The following is a 21,104-nucleotide window of genomic DNA, read 5'->3' as shown; positions in this document are numbered from 1 at the left end:
GGCTGTATCTTCAAAATATATCTAGAATCCAGCCACATCTTCCTTCCTGTCTGTCTCTCACCATCAGTTCTCAGCTGGACGACTGCAGCAGCCTCCTCCCTAGACCCCTGCTTCTCTCCTGCCCCCTCGGTCCAGTCCTCCATGCAGCAGCCACATAAATCAGATCATGTCACTCCTCTGCCTAAAGCCTCCAGTGGCCTCCCAGTGTGTCTCCTTCTGTGGGGCCTACAAAGCTCTGTGTGGTTAGACCCCAGCTTCTACTGTCCTCCTTGCTTACGATGCCCAGGACTTCCCATGGGTGCTTCGGCCTCCAGCATCCTTCTCCATTTACTCATTGATAGTTTTTTAAGTGTGCCATGATGTGAAGTAGGTTGGGAAGCCCAGCTCTAGGCCTGCTGACCTTTTCATTGACCTTTTCACTATAGGATCCTGGGCCAGTCTCGTCCCTTCTCTGGGCCTGAAGTTTATCCTTTTGTAAGATGGGGGTGAGAATATCAGTCATACCCACCTCACTGGTCAGAGATGCAAAAATCCTGCTTTGTCCTACAGTTTTGGGGAGTGGGAACCCAGGGTCTATTAAAATAGGAATTTTTAGGCCGGCCCGTGGCTCACTCGGTAGAGTGCGGTGCTGATAACACCAAGGCCACGGGTTCGGATCCTATATAGGGATGGCCGGTTTGCTCACTAGCTGAGCGTGGTGCTGACAACACCAAGCCAAGGGTTGAGATCCCCTTACCGGTCATCTTTTAAAAAAAAAAAAAAAAAAAAAAGGAATTTTTTTGGAAACCCTGGGGGCCTTTTTATCCTAGACAGTGGTAGCCAGACAGCATCAATCCTGACCAGGCCTTGTGGCTGTTAGGGCAGGGATACTGAGCCTCAGGGCCCATTCCTTCAGGAACACTGGACCCTGGCAGAAAGCATTCCATGATTCACTGTCTGTGGGCACAGATGTCTGGAGTCCCAGCCCAACAGGTGGGATAAACACCCTCCATAAATCCCTGCAGAACCAGGGGGCTTTTGAGTCTAAGCTCTTCCTTCAGAGAAGGCCCTGCCATCCAGTCTTGGCTCTGGCTTTTCGTTGCTCAGGACTGACTATAGGCCTGGCTGGCAGAGTAGGCAGCTCTTACCCTGGAAAGCCTTAGGAGCAGAGCCCAGGGTCCAAGATGCCAGCTCTAGGAAGACAGTCCCAGAGTCTCCACTTGCCCGCAGTTGGGAGCTTCTACTCCAAGGCAGTGAGAGGGTGGCTCTACAGCAGGTTTCTCAGTAAACTACCCTCCCTGGGGAGGGCCAGCTTTGGACTGAAGCCCTGGAGAGCCCTCCTACCTGAGAAGGCCAGAGTTGACCCTCTGTGGCCATGCTGGACTTAGTTGAAGTCCAGCTTTACTACCTGAGCCCTAGGTTGCAGCACATCTCTGGCTGGGCCTAGGAAACCTCAGAGAGAATGAAGCTCAGCCTTAGCTGCTGGCCTGCTCTGTGTGCATGTGACAGGGACAATAGGGGGTGTGCCTAGTGGGCAGTGGGCCCATCCTGTCCACCAGCCTTCCCTGGGAACTGGGGAAAAGCTTCATTAAACAAGATTCTGCAGCCAAACCACAGGAGAAGTGCTGGGTGGGCAGGGTGGGGCAGAAAACCCGCTGGTAGCTGGAGGCCCTGGGGTGGCCAGGGCTCTGGGGCAGGGCACTAGGGCCTGGCCAGTCCTTCCCACATTCACGCAGGCTGCCTCTTAGCCTCACTCCCCTCCATGCCTGGTGGTGGTAGTCAGGGGGAACTGCCTGGCACAGGGCCCAGTGCCCCATGCCCCCCTCAGCCGGTGGAACGTCCCGCTCCAGGGCCTTAGCACAAGGCTGTTCCAGGGCCAGGCTGCCCAGACAACAGTCTGGGGTCGCCTGGGGCCTGGCATGTGTATGGGGAGCCCAGTGACTGAAGTTCCCCTTCTCTCCTCCCCGCTTCATGATGACTGTGCCCAGCCCCCCAAGGAAAGGAGGCAGGCCTGGGTTGATTGTCCCCTTCAGGCCCTGAGCACCTCAACGGCACAACCTCATCTCTTTTAGCTCTGAGGGCAGAGTACCAAGCACAGAGCTGGGTACACAGTAAGTGCTCAAAGCATGGTGAATGTACAAACGCACGAATGACAATAGCAGCCCATACTCCTTGATCAGGCACCCCAGATCCCGGTCTCTGCCTTTGACGGAGCCCCTTCTCCCTCCCCCACCAGCCTGTGGCCCTCTTAGGGCTACCCTGAATGTCATCCCTTCTGTCCCTGCCAGGGCTTGTCCAGCCTCGTGCTAGATGCCTGGTGACGGGGCTCACTTCCAGCAGAAGTGGCTCTTCCTGCCACTGCATTGCTCAAAGACTTCCCCACGCTTCCCCAAGGTGCTCCTCATCCATCTGGGATATTTTTGTTAGCTGGTGGCTAGAAATTCCTCACTCTGTTGCCCCAGCATGCCCTCCTCTTGTTCAGAAGGCTGGAGCCAGGAAGGGGGCCAGGGCAGGAGGTGGAAATGGGGGACTCCTGAGGTAGGTCTCCTCAACTCTGAAGTTGAGCTTGTGCCCCCCAACCCCCCAGCTGGCCCCCCCACTTCCTGCAGGCCTAGGTGAAAAATAAACATAGTCGGCATTTTCTCTGCAGACCGCAGCGGTCTGCTCACAGGCTGTGTGCACGCTGAGAGCCCTTGTCACTGCCAGCAGAGAAACTCCCTCGCCTCTGACGGTTGACTCTGAAAACCCCCAAACGTTTGAGCCCCATAACACTTTCCCAGCGAAGAAAGTTGCCGTTTCCTCTGGCCTTAAGCCTGAGGGTGTGGGGGAAGCATAGGAGGCCCTCCCAGGCGGGGGACTGTGCCAGGAGAAGCACCCCCCAACATACCAGGATTCTCAGTTGATCACTATTGACATACATGTTCAATCAGTGTATTTACTGAGCTCCTACTATGTGCCACACAAAGAATGTTCTAGGCTGAGAGAACAGCATCTGCTAATAACAGCTGAATGTTTACCATGTGCCAGGCACAGTTCTGGGCACCTTACACAGTTCAACCCAGACACTCCTAAAACAAACCTATAATACAGGTACAATTACTATCCCCATTTGACAGGTGAGGAAACTGAGGCACAAGGCCACACAGCTAGTAAGTGGCAGAGCTGGGATGCTACCCACTATACTGCAAAGCCCCTATGGTATTGTGGACAGAATAAGGGAAGACCAGGGGGAGGCTGTCCCAGTCTTAAACCTAGTCTTTCCCTTCTCCAGTCTAGCTGGTTAGGGCTACCTGAGCCAGTGCTTCACTGACCCTAACAAATGCTCCAGCAGGTTCTGGGACACCTGGGATGAGAGCATTCCAGCCATACCTGCCTGCCTGCCTCTGCCAGGACAACTGGCACAGGGAGTCTGCCTGATGGTGATAGTGGACATGGCTCCTAAGGCCCGAGCCACATCTCCCACATTCACCATTGCACAGCCATAACCAGCCATGCCCAGCCTCCTCCTCTCCCACCCAGGCGCCCAGCTCTTCTCTGCCTTGGCGCCGTTACCCACCCCTTCTTCCTTCCTCCCACACTTTCCATACTTCCTCCTGCTCTTTGCTAGTCTGGCTCCTTCTCATCCTGACCTCAGTCTAAGGTGACCTCCATGGAAAGGCCTGTGACCTGGGTGGGGGTGCTGCCAGCCCCGCAGGCAGAGGTCTGCCTGGGGGTCCTGGAGGGCAGTCTGCTTATTAGTAATCTCTGTCTCTCCAGGCTCTGAATTCAGCAGACATTCACTAAAGACTTGTTGAATGAAGACCTCTAGAATTCCTGGTGCCCCCAGAGCCTCTCCATGCCCCCACCCATTCATCTGGCCCTCAGGCAAAAGGTGGTTCCACTGCCTGCTCCAGAGCTGGGGAGAGGCCCTTGGGGGAAAAGCCCATGGAAGGAATAGCAGATCCACGCCTTGGCCTCATGCTCCTTCTCAGGTGGAGGTTGACTAGACAGAAAGGCAGGCCATTGCTGTGGTTATTGTTCTGCTTGCCAAGTGCACAGTGGTGAAACTGAGTAACATAAATGCCACATGGGACAACCCATTTGAGGCAGGCATTATATATCCTTACCATTTCACGCCTGTGGGAAACAAGGCTCAAGCCGGTGACAAAGTTGCCTACAGTCACACAGCCCTCCACCAGGTCAGTGCCAAGGCTGCTTTGTGGGTCCCAAGGTCTTCAGGGATGCCAGACAGCCACCGCATCAGGTCCCCTCCTCTCACTCTGTGCTCCAGCCACTGGGGCTGCTGGCTCTGAGGCTGTGCTGTTGCCTCTGCCTGAAGCGTTCTTCAACCACTTGGCTTGGCCAATTCCTGCCCATCATTCAGGCCGCACATAAGTGAGACTTCCTTCTTTCCTACCATCACCTCTGTGCTCCCCACTGCAGCACTGACCCTGCTGCACCGTAGCTGCCTGTTTACTTGTCTGTCCTCCTGCCCTTCCTCTGGTATGGGATTGTGCCCTGCACTGTTTTTATTGAATGACTTTATAGGTGGGCCCTCAAAGTTGGGCTCTAGCAGTGTGGGTGGAAAGGTGGCCCAGTGTGAACCAGTGTTTAGGGAGAATGTGGCAACACTGGATAAAGCACCCTGGCTGGGGCTGGGCACAGGCTCACAACAGCACAAAGGTTAAGAGTCTGGGAGGAGCAGGGGCCACTACATGGAATCAGGAGACATCCTACCAGGCACCTGTGACACTTTGATCTCCTTCTACTCCCCATCCCTTCCTACCTGCGATACTTTGGGAGTCAGAATGACCAGACAGTTAAAATCAGGGCTACCATTAGTTCATTTGGTATCTTGTGCTAATTAGAAAAAGCATCTTCTTCTGGCCAGGGCACCTGGCTTGGGAAGCACAGTACAGGCTGGTTTCAGCCCCTTGGCCCAGCTGCCCCATACAACCCCAATGGTGGCTGTGCTCAAAAGGTCCCCTCCAGTTCTCACTTCTCTTCCCTGCATGGCTGGGAGCCAGGCTCATCAACTCCCAGCCAGGCTCCAGGAACTGGGCATCCACTCTGGCCCTGATCAGTTTCTGGGGGCTCCTCTCCCAGTTCTGGGGCCCACCGCTCCTCCAGGCCTCTGTGTCTAAAGCTGGGAATCCACCATCTATCACCAATGGTGCTTAAGTGCTGAGAAGGCTGGCCAGTTGCTGAGTGGGACATTCCCCGAGACCTGGGACCGTGAGAATGAACTTCCCAGAAGGAGGTAGACCCCCAGAACTTCCAAAGGGAACTCACTTGCGTATTGACTGGGCCTTGATTGTAGGTCCCTGTCGACCCCACCTCTGCAGATATATCCCAGCAGGGCCAAGGAGACCAGGTTGGAGGAGCCCTTGCTCATGCCATTTCATCCCCAGCCCCCGCTCTGGGCCCTGCTGTCCAGGACATGGTGCTCTCCAGATGACGGCCACAAGCTCCCTGCCCACAGCGTGCCAGATGCCTTGTGCCAGACACCCACCACAGTGCACAGAGCCGTAGCTGCATGGCCAGCTGAGCTGGAAGGGCTTGGGGATGGCTGGACCACAGCCTCCTGGACCAGGACGCTTCAGTCCCGCCTGCCAGCACAAGGCTGTTCCCATGGTTGCACAGAGGCCTGCCAGGTGCGTGTGGCCAGTCCACCAACCGCCTGTCCTTGACATCAGATAACGAGACCTGCCACAACGGAGGTGAGGACTGGAGTCCCTGCACGCAGCCTTGGCAAACCACAGGCCTGCTCTAGGCCCAGCCCGGCCCTGAGGCACCCTCGGAGCTAGCACAGCTCCACTGAGCTGGGTGACCTGGCCCATGGCCTGCAGTGGTTTCTGTGCATTCGTTTACTTGCGTTTTCCTTCCTCCCCTTTGAGGTGAACGCCCCTCAGGACAGGATGTTTTTAGAGGAAAATACAAGCTTCCGGGAGCTGCTGCAGCTGAGCTGCTAGTTGATGCTACTACTGACACACTGACACACCATCTGGGGACTGTGTAGCAGCCCTGAAGCTGGGCACCTCCAGCCCAGGCAGTTACTCATTCAGCTCCACCCCAGTGTCTAGCAGCCCACCATGGATGGAGGCAGGCCAGGACACAACCTTATAGCTCAGCCTGTCTTTGGCTTGAGGGAAAGCAAAGCAAGGCTCTGGGAGAGAGGCATTTGAGGAGTTCAGAAGTTTTGTTTCCCTGGTGGCAAAGCCAAAAAATAGGCTTTACAGAAAAGGCAGGAAGAAAACACCAGAGGTGCAGATGCAGAGATGGCGGCCCCCATTAGTAACAGCCCACTGAGTGCCTAGCAGTCTGCAGAGGTCCACCCCCATCCGAATTCCCAGTTGTCCCAATCTTTGTGCTGTGTGTGCAGATTTACGGATGAGGAAAGTAAAGCACACAGAGGTTAAATGACTTGCCCAAGGTCTCACAGCAAACAATGACAGATTGGATTTGAATCTAGCCCTTTGGGGTTCTTGGCTAGAGCTCTTCTCCACTCAGAGACAGGTCTTACAGGCAGTGCTTTTGTTGGCAACACTCTGTCAAGAACCTTTCTTGAAACACACTGGCTAGCAGGTGGCTCTGATGTCCACCCAGCAAATGTGAAGGCACCCTGTCCTCTTAAGAGGTGATTTTGGTTCTCAGTCGTAAATGACAAAGAAATGATGTGAGAGGTCATCCCTCCTGTAGGGTCTGGCCTGTGCTCTGCCCACTCCACGTATGAGGAGGAGGGGTGGGACAGCCTCTGGAAGCTGGGTGACTGTCACCAGGGCTTGTCTAGAAGGGTAAGCATGCTGTCTGGGAGTGAGAGCCAGGGCAGCCCAGGCGAGGCCCAGAAAGGCGGGGGCTCAGGAGGCTGGTGGTCAGCAGCAGCTCAAGGGAAGAGGGAAAGGATGCTTGGCGATCTCATCCCCAGCCTCAGCACTGCCTTCTGACCCCAGTTTAATCCAGCCAGACTCTGAAAAGCAAAGATAAAACAGGGGTCTCCTAGTCACCTGGTCTGTTCTGATGCTTGGAGCAGCCCCAGGAGGACAGTTCTGCAGTGAGGCCACCCTCAGGAAGCTCACTCGGGTCTAACCCTCGTAGCTACTGCCAGTTAAGGGCCTTTGAGCTCTGTCTGGACTCAGCCCAGTGGTCTATCCAAAAGGAAACAAGACAAAGTGTGGAAAGGAGCTGCTGGAGGCTTCAGGTCCCACAGTGCTCCCACCTGAGCCCCTGACACCCATGTAAGCAGAGGGAGGATGGAAGGTCTGCTCCAGCTGCCACAGGGGCCCTCTTGAGGCAGAGCCCCTAATGAGGCTGCGTTACGGAGGTTCACACAAAACCACACCAAACAGCTCTTCAGATACACACTGGGTGTATGGGAGAGAGTGAAATACCAAACTCCTGGGTGTGAAGAGTGGGAAGGGATGGGACAGGGGAGCCAAGAGGACACAGCTGTCGCTGTAACATGCATGCACCTTGCCTCAGAGGCAGTGGAGCACTGTGGGAGGGGCAGGGAGCAGAGTCAGATGGCTGGGCTCAAATCCCTCCTCAGCACTCATGAGGTGCAAGTCTCTCCATGTCTAGGGGTCCCCGTGTGTAAAATGTGCACATCTTATGAGGTTGTGGGAAGGATTAGATGAGTTCATATTTTTTAAATTTATTAAAAACAAAATAAAGCAAAAAGAAAAAATGAGACAAAAGCAAGCATGTCCCCAGACAAAGGCTTTTCAGGAAAGCCAGCTTTGTGCCAGGTGGGGGCTGCTGGCTCTTGTGTCCTTTGGACTGCTGCCTGGTTACTATCAGGCCAGATTGCTGTGCTCCTGAGCGGCCTGTGATGACCACAGCGAGGTCAGGAAGGGAGAGGGCAATGGCAGAATCAGAAAAAAACTGCCTTCAAAATGCCCCAGTGGGGCTGGTAGGCAGCTCTGGTTCCCAAGCAGCTTTCTCAGTGGGGAGTGGGAGAGGTGGCACACCCATGCCTTGGGAGTCCCTCAGCTTCCTCAGCCCAGCGTTCCCAGTGACTCAGAGCCTAGGAAACCCTCTAGCCCAGCCCCAGACCACACAGAAGAGGGTGCCTGGGCGGGAGAAGTCCAGCAGCAAGCTCTGAGCTGAGTCAAGACCACAGCTAGCAAGAGGAAGGAATCTACCTCTGACAGCTCATTAACCATCCTTCTGTCATGCCCCAAACCTGAATCGATCTGAAAGATCATTTACAAACACTTTTCCAGATAACATTTCTTCTGGAAGCCCTGGGTTCCTGCCCCCCAACCAAGAAATGCAGGCCTTTTGGCCCTGGGAGCTCTGACTTTGCCAGATGTCCAAGAAGGAAAGGGGCCAGCCCTGACACAGGCCCAGAGCTATGAGGTCACCCCCAGGAGGGGCAGCGAGAGGACAAGTTTTTCCCTGGGACCAGAAGAATCCAGCTGGGTCCAACTCAAGAACCCAATAGGGTGTGGGGGTGACACTCAGCTTCTGGGCCTGCAGTATCCCATCTCCACACATTCTAGAGCAAATATGGTAGAACAGTGAGAAGCACGGGCATTGCAGTAAAGTAGAGCTGAGTCCAAATCCTGGCTCTAACAGGTACTAGCTCATTCTTAACCTCTCTGAGCCTCAGTTACCCCATCTGCAAAACAGGGGTAATAATTTTACCTACTTTCTTGGCTGCTTTTACAGGAAGCAGGCGGCTGGCCAGTACAGGGATCAAACCCTGGACCTTGTATTATCAGCACCATGCTCTAACCAATTAAACTAACAGGCCAGCCCTTTTAATATTTTTTTTCTCAGCTTCTTGTAAGCATCTTAGTACTGCCAGTAAAAGCCCCTAGCACAGGCCTAGCACTTGGGAAGTTCTTGACACATGAGCTATTGTGGCTGTTGTTATTCTTTCAGCAACTGTTTACTGAGTACCTACTGTGTGCCAGATCCTTTGAATCCAATGGTGAAAGGATCAGGTGTGGCCTGGGCCCCTCAGATCCTTTCCAGCCCTTTCTGATCCGAACTATCACCCCTGAAGCCCCTACCTCAACATGGCCACCAACATTACGGCCTCAGCTCTGCCCACTTCATCTGTCCCCACACCCCCACCAATGGGGGCACCCACCACAGCAGGGCAGCTCCCAGGCCACATGCTGCTTCAAAGCCTGCCAGCCAGCTTACACTCAGTGGCCAGTCCCGCCTGGACCCCAGCTGGACCCAGCAGAGACCTCACTGCTGCTGCTGCTGCCGCTGCCGAGCTCCCCACAGGCTGCCTCGCAGCATCTCTAAGGGCCCACCCACCCTCTGCCTGCCTGGCCACCAGGCTAGCCACAGAGCCATCTGATTTGAATGAAACTTCAAACTTAATGACTTTCATGCTGGTTATTTAAAATGCAATGTAATTTTCTTAAACACCCTATTATTTCCTTTGATAGCTACAAAGCTTCCCCCAATCCCATAAGCATGTTTATTTTTAGGGAAAAGAGTGGTTTGCAGTTGGTCATAGAGACACAGGGAGAAAGAACCCACAGAGAGCAGGGCAAAGAGTCAACCCCAGCAGCTCAGACGCCCGTGGCTGCCCTGCCCTCCTGCTCGGTGACTCTCCACTTGACACCAGGAAGTCCCAGGCAGGCCCCTGCCCTTCTCTCATAGCACATCAGCCAGTGGCCCAGGAAACGTGAGGCTGGTCACCCTCCCTGTGTGGGCCTCAGTGTTCTCTTCAGTTAAGATGGTTCCACTGGCTTCCCAATTAACTACCCAGGGGAACTCCAGGCATGGACAAGTCGGGGAAAGGGTCCCAAGGCCACTGCCACACCCTCAGCTGGCCTTCTCGTGGCTCCTCCAGACATTCTACCCTAGGTAAGGCCTCAGGCCTGAAGCTTTGACCAGCTGGGTGCGATCTGTGCCCAGATAAATTGGCCCCAGGCAGTGGCTCCCCACACCTGGAGGGTGGGTGGGTGTGGTCGTGCTGGTCGGAGCTCCCTGGCAAGGGAGGTGGCCTAGTGGTGGACATGCGTGCAGAGGTCAGCTGAGCCCCACCAATGTGGGGCGTCCTCTGGGAGCAGCTATTTTTAGGTCCCAGGCTTTCATGTGGCCGAATGATGTGGAGTTTACAAAGCATCAGTAATGCGTTTCAGATGGCGGCCCAGCAGAGCAGGAGGCCGGGCCTGCTGCCACCAGAGCCAGGTCAGAGTTAGTCAGAATCCCTCAGCCTGGACTCCCGGCACCTGTCCCTCCCTCCCTCTGGTTGCTGATGTGGGGCTCCCTGGAGCAGTCCTTGCCATGAAAACCCACCTGAAGCCCACCCATCTGCAGGCCACTCCAGCCACCACTTATCTGAAGCTTGGAAATCCTCCATGGCCAGGAATTCCCACTCATTTTAGAGGAGAAAACCGAGACCTAGAGAGGCTGACAGATTTGCTCGAGGTCACACAGAGGGGAGAGGTGGCGTCCTTCCCCATCACAGCCCCCTTGCCCTCATGGGAAAACTGGGTTTTCTGGGAGGGGGTGATTTGCCACCACTGGCACCCAGGCCAGCTCAGACATGGTGGGGTGAGGGCAGCCCTAACCATACAAACCCCCAAAGTCCCCGCCCACTGTTCCCTGGGGCATGTCCTGCCCATCCACGCCTGCAGCCTCTGCCACATACTCGTCATTTGGAAGCAGACAGTGTGGGGCCCAGACAACTCTCCTGCTCTTGGAGACAGAGCTGGTGGTTTTAATGGGGGGTGGAGGTGAGGGGGGTGAGGAAAAGCTTATCTGGCAGCGTGCCTGCTTCCTCTGATCTCCAGGGAGTTCTGGCTGTGGAGTCAGGGCCACGAGTGAAGGCTGCACGTCACCAGGCTAGCTCTGGGCTCTAAAGCAGTCTGCTGGCACAGCCCAGGCAAGCAGTCTCCATGGGTGGGACAGGCTGCAAGGGAGGCCTGCCTGCAGGAGGACCACACTCATGCCCAGCCCAGCCCTGCCCCAGACCAGGGCCCTAGCCAGCAGGGGACAGATGCCCACTGGGGGTGTGGGGGTGGTGAGGGGAGGACAAACCCACTGGAGCTGCAGATTGCTTGCATGCTGAGGCTGATGCTGGCCACACCTTTCTAAGGGAGGGAGGTGGTTTCTCACATCCAAACCCCAAGCATGATAGGTCTGCAGATGTGGCAGCGAACTGCCTGAAGGAAGAAGCTAACAATGTCCTGGGATTTCAGATGCCCTCCCCAGACCCCGGGACCTCAGATACCTGCTAGAGACAGTGCTGCTCAGAGGTGCTCTGCACACCTTGGCCGAATCACCAGTGGGCTGTGGGGCCTAAGCAAGCCACTGACCGCTGGGGTGCAGTTTCCCTGAGTAAACGGGGTGAGGCCCTGGACTCACCACCCTGGACAGAGCATGAGAGTCAAAAAAGGCAATGGAAGAATGCAGACTTCCCACCTTTGAGGCTATCTGGCTTGCATATGCCAGCACCCTGGGTCTACCTGACCCAAAACCTACCCATGCCCTGGCCCTGCTCGCATTTCTCTACCATCCCTGTGCCTTGTAGCATCCACTCTGCTGCCAGCTCTGCCTGCCTTGGCCCTCTGTAGCTGACTCAAACCATCTACGATGGGCACTGCCCTGCCCTTCCATTATGCCAACATGCTGCAGGTGGCCACCAGCCTCTCCCAGGCTCCAGAACCAGTGCTGCCTGGGCACCAAGGTCACCCGCTGGGCCCTCAGCAAGACTTCCTCCAGCCTCACATCATGCCCCTCACAGACTCTGGACTTTGGTCTACCCTTCCAGTGATTGGTAGGGAACATACTGATTCCTACCTCTCCTCCTTTGCTCAAGCTGTGCCCCTGCTTGAGCGTTCTCCTACTCTCCCCTGTGCAGGCTCCTCTCTCAGGAAGCCGCCATGACTGCTGCTACTGGCCTCTCTCCCTCCTCCATGCCCTTTATCCAACTAGAGCAGAACCTCAGATCCCCTCTGTGAGGGTCTCTCTGCCTTGCCAGGACTGAGCTCTGGAAGGGCAGAGGCAGCCCCCCACTCTGTACTGAGCCAAGCCAAACATGTGGGAGGGGTTCAGCAAATGCCAGGAGGGTCTGGACCCAAGATTCTAGCAGGCACTGTGCTGTTGACCAGCTGAGGGCCCAAGGGGCCAGAGTGGGCAAGACAGCACTGCCCCGGGGGAGCTGGCTGCCAAGATGGGAAAGGGGAGAGCGGCAAGGGCCTGGGCCAGCCTCAGCTCTAGGAGTCCTCAAACTTCTAGTACAGAGTCCTTTCAACAGGGTTAACAATCCAAAAGTACCGGCTATGTGCCAGGTACTTCACACACACTGTCTCATTCCATCCACGTAACCCAAGGAGGTTGGACTCCTCATTATCCTCATTTTTAGATGAGGAAACTAAGGCCCAGAGGGGCTACGTAACTTACCTAGGGTTACCCAGCCAAGAAGTGGCAGGTACAGTATTAGAAAGTGGGTCTTCCAGGCTTAATGCTTTCCCTGCTTCCACTCCATTAAGGAGCCTTGGACAAGTCCCTCCCCTGATCTGGCCTCACTCTCACCACCTGCAGAAGGCGGGCTGTTCCCCGAGGATCCGTGCACTGTACCATTGGGGGCAGGGGTGGCCCTGTGACCTGATAAAACACCTGTTTCCTCCAACGGAGGCTTGTTTGTACACAGTGGCAGGAAGCACCCGTCACAAGGTGTGAGGGGGTGTGACTGTATGGCTTTGGGACCGCAACAGCCCAAGGAGGATCAGAGGGGCTGCAGCCCATCTCGCCCCTTCAGGAGGCTCTCTGCCTAGCCCTGACCAAGCCTGACCTCAACAATTACGTGACCTTAAACCAGCACTCCTGGAGCCCAGCTTACAGCTCAGCTAAGCCTCCATTCTTGCTGTGGGGTGTGCTCTCAGGAGATCCAGAGAGGGGGCCAACCCCACCCTCCTTCAACCACACTCCCACCTGAGTCTCACAACAACTGGGGAGGTAGGCAGAGCTAGTATGAATATTCCTATTTGCTGCCTGTGGTGGAATACAGGAAGAACTGGGAGGGAACACCAGGTCCTAGCAACCAGTCCAGGGCTCTTGGTCAGCCCCAGGCCTTGGGAATACCCCCACTGAGCTAGCTCACTCTGCCATTCCAGAGGCGTGGGCAGGCTGCCATCCTTCCCTGCCTCCAGGACAGGGGGGCCAGAGAACCGGCTCTACCGGGGGTCTGCAGGATGGACCTCCTTTGTGGTGCTTTCCTGGCCTCGAATGGCATCAATGGGTTGTCAGCCACTCTCAAAGCAGAGTCCCACTGTGGGAGCAACAGACACGGGGCTGCAGATTTTCCAAATACTACAGCCAATACTATGCAGCCTTTTGAGTCAGGAAAGAAATGCAGTTCAAGGTAACTCCTTGGCTGGGTGGCCCTAGGTAAGTTATGTAGCCCCTCTGGGCCTTAGTTTCCTCATCTAAAAATGAGGATAATGAGGAGTCCAACCTCCTTGGGTTACGTGGATGGAATGAGACAGTGTATGTTAAGTCCCATTGCTCACAATGAACCTGTTAAGTGAAGAGCAGCAAAGACAAAACACCTGACGGGCGTGCTCAGGCGCTGCAGGGACTGGGGAAGCCAGAGCCGACAGCGAGCTGGGCCGACAGGGAAGCAACAGGCCATGACCTCCTATCTCTTGACCCCATGATTCTCTTTGGATATTATGCTCCAGGAAAATAATCAAAGAGGAAACTAAGGAGCGATTGGTACAGAGCATCATTCCCATGGGAAGGCAACCTGTAAGTAAACCAGAAGCCACCTGAGGAGTGCTGGAAATACAGACGCTCTACATGGGGGTCATCTGGGGGCCTGAAACGTGTACCCCACACCGGGAAGCATCACAGCAACACAGGAGTGGGTACACACAGGGGTGACCACCTGAGAAGGGTTCAGAGGCTAATGACCAGGAGGGTCCATCCCTCTTTTCCTGACAAAACAGCTTAAGCTCCTAACATCTCTTGTAAAGGGCTTCTATGGAGCTGAGGCAAAGGAGGCTTTTTCAGATAAATCTTTGAGATGGGGCAGAGCCCGTGGCGCACTTGGTAGAGTGCGGCGCTGGGAGCGCTGCGACGCTCCCGCCGCGGGTTCGGATCCTATATAGAACTGGCCGGTGCACTCACTGGCTGAGTGCCAGTCACGAAAAAGGACAAAAAAAAAAAAAAAAAAAAATCTTTGAGATGGTGGAAGAGGAGTCTCAGGGCGGAGTGGCTATGGTTCCCACCCTGACCCCAGGGCTAGCACATCCCCTCCCAAGAATACCTGGGTGGGGAGGGGCAGCAAGTAGGGGGCCTGGACACTTGAGTGCCCAGCCCCAGGGTTCAGGCCCTAGACCCCTCTGGCCCAAAGTGGAAAGTGGAGATGCAGCCCTCCAGACGGGAGTCCATGTGAGGCCTACCATCGAGCCACCATTGCCCCAAGGGAGCCAGGACAGCAAGGAAGAAGGGATCAGTTGAGGCTGACCCCCCCCACCCTTGAGCCCAGGCCATGCTGGCACTCCCTGGGCACCTCTCTGATACTGCTGCCAGTCCTTGCTCCAACTCCGGAAGGAGGGCTCACCACTCCCACCATGCAGATGAGGAAACTAAGTCTCAGAGATACTTTAACAGGTAGGCTCTCTGTTGCCTAAGCATGGCGAGTGTGTTGTAAAGCAGTGCCAACCACCTTGTCTAGAAGAGCTGCCAGGGCAGGCAAGGCAGCCAAGGCCCAGAGGGGGATTAGGGGGGTTCCCACTCAGATAGTCAGAGGAGGCTCCCTGAGGAGGTGGCATTTGAATTACGCCCTGAGTGAGGAATGAGAAGATGGAAGCTGTGTAAAGAGCTGGGGAAGACAATTCCAAGCTGAGGGAGCAAGTGCAAAGGTCCTGAGGCAGGAGAGAACTTGCTGGTTGTAAGACCCCCCCAGACACTGAAGCAGCTACTGTTAGGAAGAGAGGAAGAGTTGGTGCAGACAGCAAGGCCTCTGCCAGCCACCCAGGTGCTCAGGCTGTGCTGAGTGATTTGGATGTTACTCTAAGAGCAATGGGAAGCCATGGCAGGGTTTAATCAGGCGAGAGATGTGAACTATGTTTTTAAAGGACCCCTGTGGCTGCTATGTGGAACCTGGATTGGGCCTTATTAGGGCAGGGGCAGAGGTACCCTGAAGGAGGCCATTGCTCTGTCTGGGTGAGAGAGATGGTGATGGCTTGGACTTGGGGGGTGGTGACCGAAGTGAAGTAGGTAGGTTTGGGATGTGTTTGTAGAGAAGCCCAGGTGCTTGCCAGTCCTTTCTTTGTCTTCATCTACCTGTCTTCAGGTAGATAACCTGCAGCCTTCAGGAAGCTGCTCAGTAGACCCTCCTCACCGCCCAGGCTGGGGCCAGATCTGCCCAGGACACCCCTGGGCATTCTCTGACGGCACTCCACTGGCCAGGGCCTGGATCGGGGCTATGCATCCATTTCCTCTGCTTAGCTGGGCACTCCCAGAAGCAGAGCCTGGTTCAGGTCCACCTGGTGCCCAGTACCTGGTACCCAGCCTAGTGCCAGACTTAGTCCTAACAGGCTTCACTCCAATCAGGGCTGGAGCTCAACCATCACAAACCCTCCCCAGCAAGGCTCACGGTCTCTCTCGGGGGATTGTGGAAGGCTAGGCAGGTGCTCCTGCACATACTCATCTCTGCAAAGCTCCCCCAGACACGCTGGCCATGTGTCAGCAGCACTTCCTTCCTCTGCTCCAGTCTTGCTCATGCCCTTACCTCTTGCTCCTCCTGGGGCTCATTCACATGGCCCTCATCTGGACTTCAAACTGTGGACTCAGAGAAGGTGAGCCCCATGGCCAGGGGCCCAAGCGTGAGTCCATGGCCTCAGTTAGGCTCCTCCACACTGGAGCTGATGCCTGACCCCCGGGCTTGGGGAATGCCCACGTACCAGAATGGCTGTGGAGACCAGGGATAGGGAAACATGGCTCCAAATGCGTGCAATAGCCAAAAGCCTCAGCTTTTTTTTTTTAATTGAGATGTTATTCACATACCATAAAATATACCATTTTTAAAGTGTACAATTCAGTAGTTTTTAGTATATTCATAAGGTTGTGCAACTACCACCAATATCTAATTCCAGAACATATTCATCACCTCAAAAAGAAACCCATACCCATTTAGCAGGCACTCCGTATTCCCCTCTTCCCCCAGCCACTAGCAACCACTAATCTACTTTCTGTCTCTGTGGATTTGTCTATTCTGGACATTTCATCTAAACGGCAAAAAGCTCAGCATCCTTCCAGGCCACAGACTCCAAGTGGAGCCCATGGAAGGGGACACAGAGCAACATTGCCTCTTATCCTTTTTGGATATAAGCAGACTGACAGTCTTGCACATCCAAGAGCCTAAGTTTACCCAAGGAATGGTGCTTCATTCATCCCAGAATCCCCCCTGAGTCTCGTCTGGGACCAGCTCACTGCTCCTCATTCCACCCTGTTTAAGGTCTCAGAGCAGAGAAGAAAAAACAAAACAACAAAAACAAACCATGGTGTCTGGTCTAGGCCAGCAAATGCCTGCAAGCCTATGTCAGATGCCTGACAAGCACCAGTCATGGAATAAACTTAGACCTCATTTCCCCTTCCCCAAAGCTTAAAAGAAACCTTTTCAGAAAACAATCTCTCTCTGCTCCATGGCAGCATGGCAGAGAGGTGGTCATTTAGTCCATCACTCCTGGCAAGGTCTGCCTCTTTTGAGGTCTCCTGCGTGGTAGCCACATGGGCATCCCACCCACACATGAGCACAAGAGGTCCCTGGCGTGGGTTTCCCCTGTCTAGGGAGGTCCAGCGATTGCCTTGAGCATCTCAGCATAATTATCAACCACTTGGATGCCCTCAGGGAGGGTTGGGCAAAGGGTGAGGTTCTAAGGCCTGTGGGCAGAGGCTGGGCAGCATGTCATCTGTTGCCTAAAGATGGACTTAGGAAGGGACCAGCTCTGGAAAAAACCTGCAAATGCAATTTTTCCCTAGGGCCCTTGCAAGGGGCTCCCAACCTGCCACAAGAGGATCTTTCCTGCTTCCAGATGCATAAACCTTGAATCAAATGATGAATGTGCTCTCACACATGGGATCAATCCATTTTGCTTTGTAAAACCCAACCATATATTAAATGTCCGCACAAATCTTCAGGTAATACAAGCAACTACCCTTACTTGCTATGTGTTTTTAACTATCAGGTATGCTTAAAAGAAGTTCCCCTATATTCATGTGTATCTTCCTCGCCCAGTCTCATTCCAGCTTAGTGTCCTTGTCCCCAGCCCCACAGAGCAGATGATGCCAGGGCACAGAAAGTCAGTGCCAGAGCCTGTCCTCCTCCTCTTCCTGTGTTCCCAGAAGCCAGGCAATGGGGCTGCAGCTGGGTAGGAAGGGGTCAAGGGGATTTTTCCCTATACTAGATGGTCCAACACATAGAAACACACCTGCTGTTGCTTGAGAAAAACCCCAGAGTTGAAAAATAAATTGGGCCAGTCGAGTGGTGTTGTGCCTGCCCCACCCCATCCCGACTGCTGGAGTCCACCATCTGCCTACTCTTTAACTAGTCTGAGCCAAAGGATACCAAATGGTCCCATCAACCACACCCTTATAGCAAGATGTGGCCTTCCTCACTCTGGGCACTCGACCACCACTTGCCCATGCCTTAAGAGGAGACCCCAACACTGCCTTTTCCCTGCACTGCCATGGCGTCCCAGGAGGCTGGAGTGGACTCGCCCTGCCAAGGAATGTTCTTGGGCCGAGGCCTTTTGTCTGTCCATGGTTACCATGGTGATCCCAGCCCCCTATCCAAGCAACTCGCCTGCTGGTAGTTTGGCAGTGGTGGGTTATGTCAATCTTGCCCCAAATCTAAGGGTTTACACTTTGTAGGGGATCCAGAAAGCATCCTTGTTAAGCATCTGCTCATGCAGGGTAGAGGTTTCTGGTGAGAGTTGCTACATCAGGTGGCAGGGTCAGGGAGCAAGCCTTTCCCCCATAGGTTGGAAGGAAGTGGACCACCTCATTATTCCAAGCCACCTCAGAGCAGAAAGTCAGACCCCTCAGCCAACATGCTCATTTTACAGATGAGGAAACGGGGGGTCCAAAGGGCAAGGCGTTCACTTCTAGAGTCAGCCATCCACCAGGTTTTCATCCTGGGCTTCTGCAGAGAAGCCTGTACCTGACTTCTCACCTCCCAGCAGCTTCAGCATGAAACATCTCTCAGAACAACCCTCCCCACTCCTGATCTGAAATAGTCTAGCAGTCACCCTCTCCTCCCTCTGGCTGACCCCCACCATTAGTCATGCCAGCCTCAGCCTGCTGGCCCTATCTGCTTACACTGGGCTTACATTTGCCCCCATACCTCCCCATCGGAACCCTCCAAACCTTACAAGTACCCTCACCCCCAACTTCGGCCAAGTGAGGACAGTCTGAAACGCTAATACGCATTTTTTTTTAAGTGCAGCTTATACTGAGCACTGAGAATACGCTCTTCACACTTGAGATCATCTGCACCAATTGGGCAAAAAAAGCATCGTTTGTAACAATCATGAAATTTTTTCAAAGCACTGGGTACTTAAAAAGATTTCATTCACGAGTTCATTAATCTGGCCCCTTACTGACACCAGTGTAGCACCTCTGCAAAACCTTCCTGATGCGTTTGAGACCAAGCCTGCTTGCTAAGAACCCACATTCCACACATGATGTTAAGGGACCTTCTTTGGCAAAGGCACACTCGTGTCAATAAGAACACAGCTGAGCAGAGCATGTCTCCCCTAACTCAATCAGGAGACCTGAACAGATCAGCTTTTCTTCCGATTCCTCAGAGCACCAAGGCTTGGGGCTTCTGGGGAGAAAGCTAACTGCAAAGCTCTGAGCTCAGATCACACTAAGCACATCACCCTCAGAAAGGGGGGTGGTCTCGGCTCAAAAATTCTCTGAGAAGACCCCACCGCAGCATTACCCAGCACCAGGACAGGGCCTGCACCTGCTCATGAGCAAGCCAGGAAGACAAAGGTGAACAGCTAGAGGGCAGGGGGGTGCTCCAGAGTAGCCCTTCCTTCCTTCAGGAAAGTTCTCTTTGGTTCAGATCCCATTGGGTGTGTATGGGGAAAAAGACCAGCACAGAATTCTCAGCTACCTATTTTGTTCTAGGCAAAAGTCACTTCTTGCCCATGCCTCACCCACCCGGTCAAAGAGGTAGCAGCAGAGGGAGGGCACTTGCTGCTGGGGCCACTTACCAGCGGGGGCTGCGGCTGGGGGTGCTGCCCTGCTCCCGAAGGGGGTGGGTAGTGCATGAGCAGATTGAAGGCGGAGTAGACGGTCTCTTTGTACATGCCGCTGGCGCACTCCGGGGCCTTCAGGCCTGGAAAAACCACAGCTGGGTCAGACACACCAGCCCGGGCGGCAGCGCGGGCTGAAGGCTGTCTGCTCCTGAGAGAAAAAATAACACTGCCAAGGGGTCCCCGTCGAGTTGGTGACTTGAGAAGGAACGGGCTGGGAGTGTCCCGCAGTGCCAAGTTTTGGGGGAAGGACGTCGAGTCCAGGCCTTCCCTAGGCGGCCCCGACTTGACCCCCCCACCCCGCCTTCCAGCCAAGGAACCTCGGCCAACGCTTTCTCCTCAAGACAGGGGATTAGTCAGTCACCTGGGCAGGAGGGGAGGCGGAGATGGCGGGGGTCTGTTTACTCCTATAAAGGTCAGGGCACCGGAAGTGACTCGAACCTGGCGGCGCCCGGGAAACCCGCCCCCACCCCCCACCCCCTTGGGTTCTACCGCCTCCTGGAGCTGCAGTTGAGGGGAGGCGCCCCCTCGGCTCCCTGCCGTCCTCGACGCCCCTTCTTTCCCACCGAGGCCCGGGCCTTAGCGCGAGGAAGGGGAGCCGGGACGTGCAGAAACTCACCGTCCTCCAGAGACTCTGGAAGTTTGTCCGGGAACAGTCTCTGCGAAGTGTGCTCCCGCCCGAGAGCCTGCAGGGAGAACCAGAAGGGCCGTGAGGGGCGGTGGGAAAGAGCGGGGCTCAGAGGCCCGGGGCCTGGGGCTGGGGGGCTCTGAGGGATAGGGACCCCGACGGCCGCGGGCGGGTCAGCACGAGCCGGCGCTGGGGGCGGCGGAGCGCGGCGACCGCGGGGGAGGAGCGGCCGCGGGCCGGCGCTCACCTCGGCCTCGGCCTCGCCGCCGGCCCCGGCGCCGGCCCCCGGGTCCCCCGCGCCTCCGGCTGCGCCCTCGGACTCATTTACGAGCGACGACTTGAGTTCGGCCAGGTCGCGCTCGGGACCCGCGGCGCTGTCCCGGCTCTTGTCGTCCTGCTCCTCGCCCTCGTCCTGGAAAGCCAGCAGCTCGTCCGGCGCGCCGAGGTCGTCACCGCCGCCCGCGCCGCCCCCGCCGGAGTCCAGCTGCGGCATGGTGAGCTCCGCCCGCTGGGGCGCCGGGCGCCGGGAGTGCGGGGTGCGGAGCCGGCCCGGGAGGCGGCGAGCCCGGAGTCCAGATCTCCGAGCCCGGATCGCGGCGGGCGGAGCGCGGGCTGACTCCGCCTGGGCGGGCTGCGGCGCGGGGCGAGGGTTCGGGGCTGAACGGCTCCGGGAGCTGGCGGGTCCGAACATCAAAGGCGCCGCCGGCGGAGTGCCGGGGGCGGGCCCCGGCCGACGGGCGGAGCCAAGTGGTCCGGCCCCGCCCCCTCCTCTTCGGGGAGCGGTCTGGACGCGCCCACTGGGCATAGTCTTAAAGGGCTCGCTCTCCTGGCGTGAACCCCTAGTGAGACGTCGGGTGAGCCTGAAAATCGCCACTCTTTTCCTGAAATGCGGGGGCTCTAAAGGAAACTCCTCATTCCCCTTCCTCACCTACAACAAGATATTGCCGCCCCGCGCCCAGGTTTCTCCTGCAGCTGCGGAGGGCGCGGGTCCCCTAAGCCCTCGGGACTTGGGCGTGGCTTGGATCCGTAGCCTCGGTGTGATCTGCGTCTGTGCCCAGGCCCAGTACGCCCTGTGCTTTTAACTTGGGGGTTCCTGGGGCTTGGAGTTGCTCGAGACTGTGCTCGGACCCCAGAGAGCCGACACGATAAGGACTCCTCAAAGCCCCATCCTCCATCCTATGTCAGTCTGGGACCTTTTTCCAGGCCACCTGCACACAACATAAACACAAGCATACACCCCTCGCACATTTATTGAGCGCCTGTTGCATGCGGAG

At 55.8% G+C, this 21,104-nt stretch overlaps 1 protein-coding gene across 3 annotated transcripts in view; it reads right to left on the bottom strand.

The window, feature by feature from the left end:
• The window catches only part of TCF7 (transcription factor 7), a 32,522-nt gene extending 12,161 nt beyond the window's left edge, over positions 1-20,361 (bottom strand). For all 3 annotated transcript variants that reach the window (XM_063086496.1, XM_063086494.1, XM_063086495.1), the window contains exons 1-3: positions 20,078-20,361; positions 19,822-19,888; positions 19,161-19,285 (exon numbers count right to left, since the gene is read on the bottom strand). In XM_063086496.1, the coding sequence (XP_062942566.1) occupies positions 19,161-19,285; positions 19,822-19,888; positions 20,078-20,323 (438 nt within the window). In that variant the 5' untranslated portion in view covers positions 20,324-20,361. The remainder of the gene's footprint in view (positions 1-19,160; positions 19,286-19,821; positions 19,889-20,077) is intronic.
• Positions 20,362-21,104: the final 743 nt, after the last annotated feature.

The sequence above is a fragment of the Cynocephalus volans genome, chromosome 2 (genome assembly GCF_027409185.1).
Source record: "Cynocephalus volans isolate mCynVol1 chromosome 2, mCynVol1.pri, whole genome shotgun sequence".
NCBI classification, from domain to species: Eukaryota; Metazoa; Chordata; class Mammalia; order Dermoptera; family Cynocephalidae; genus Cynocephalus; species Cynocephalus volans.
This window is presented reverse-complemented; position numbering and strand designations above follow the sequence as displayed.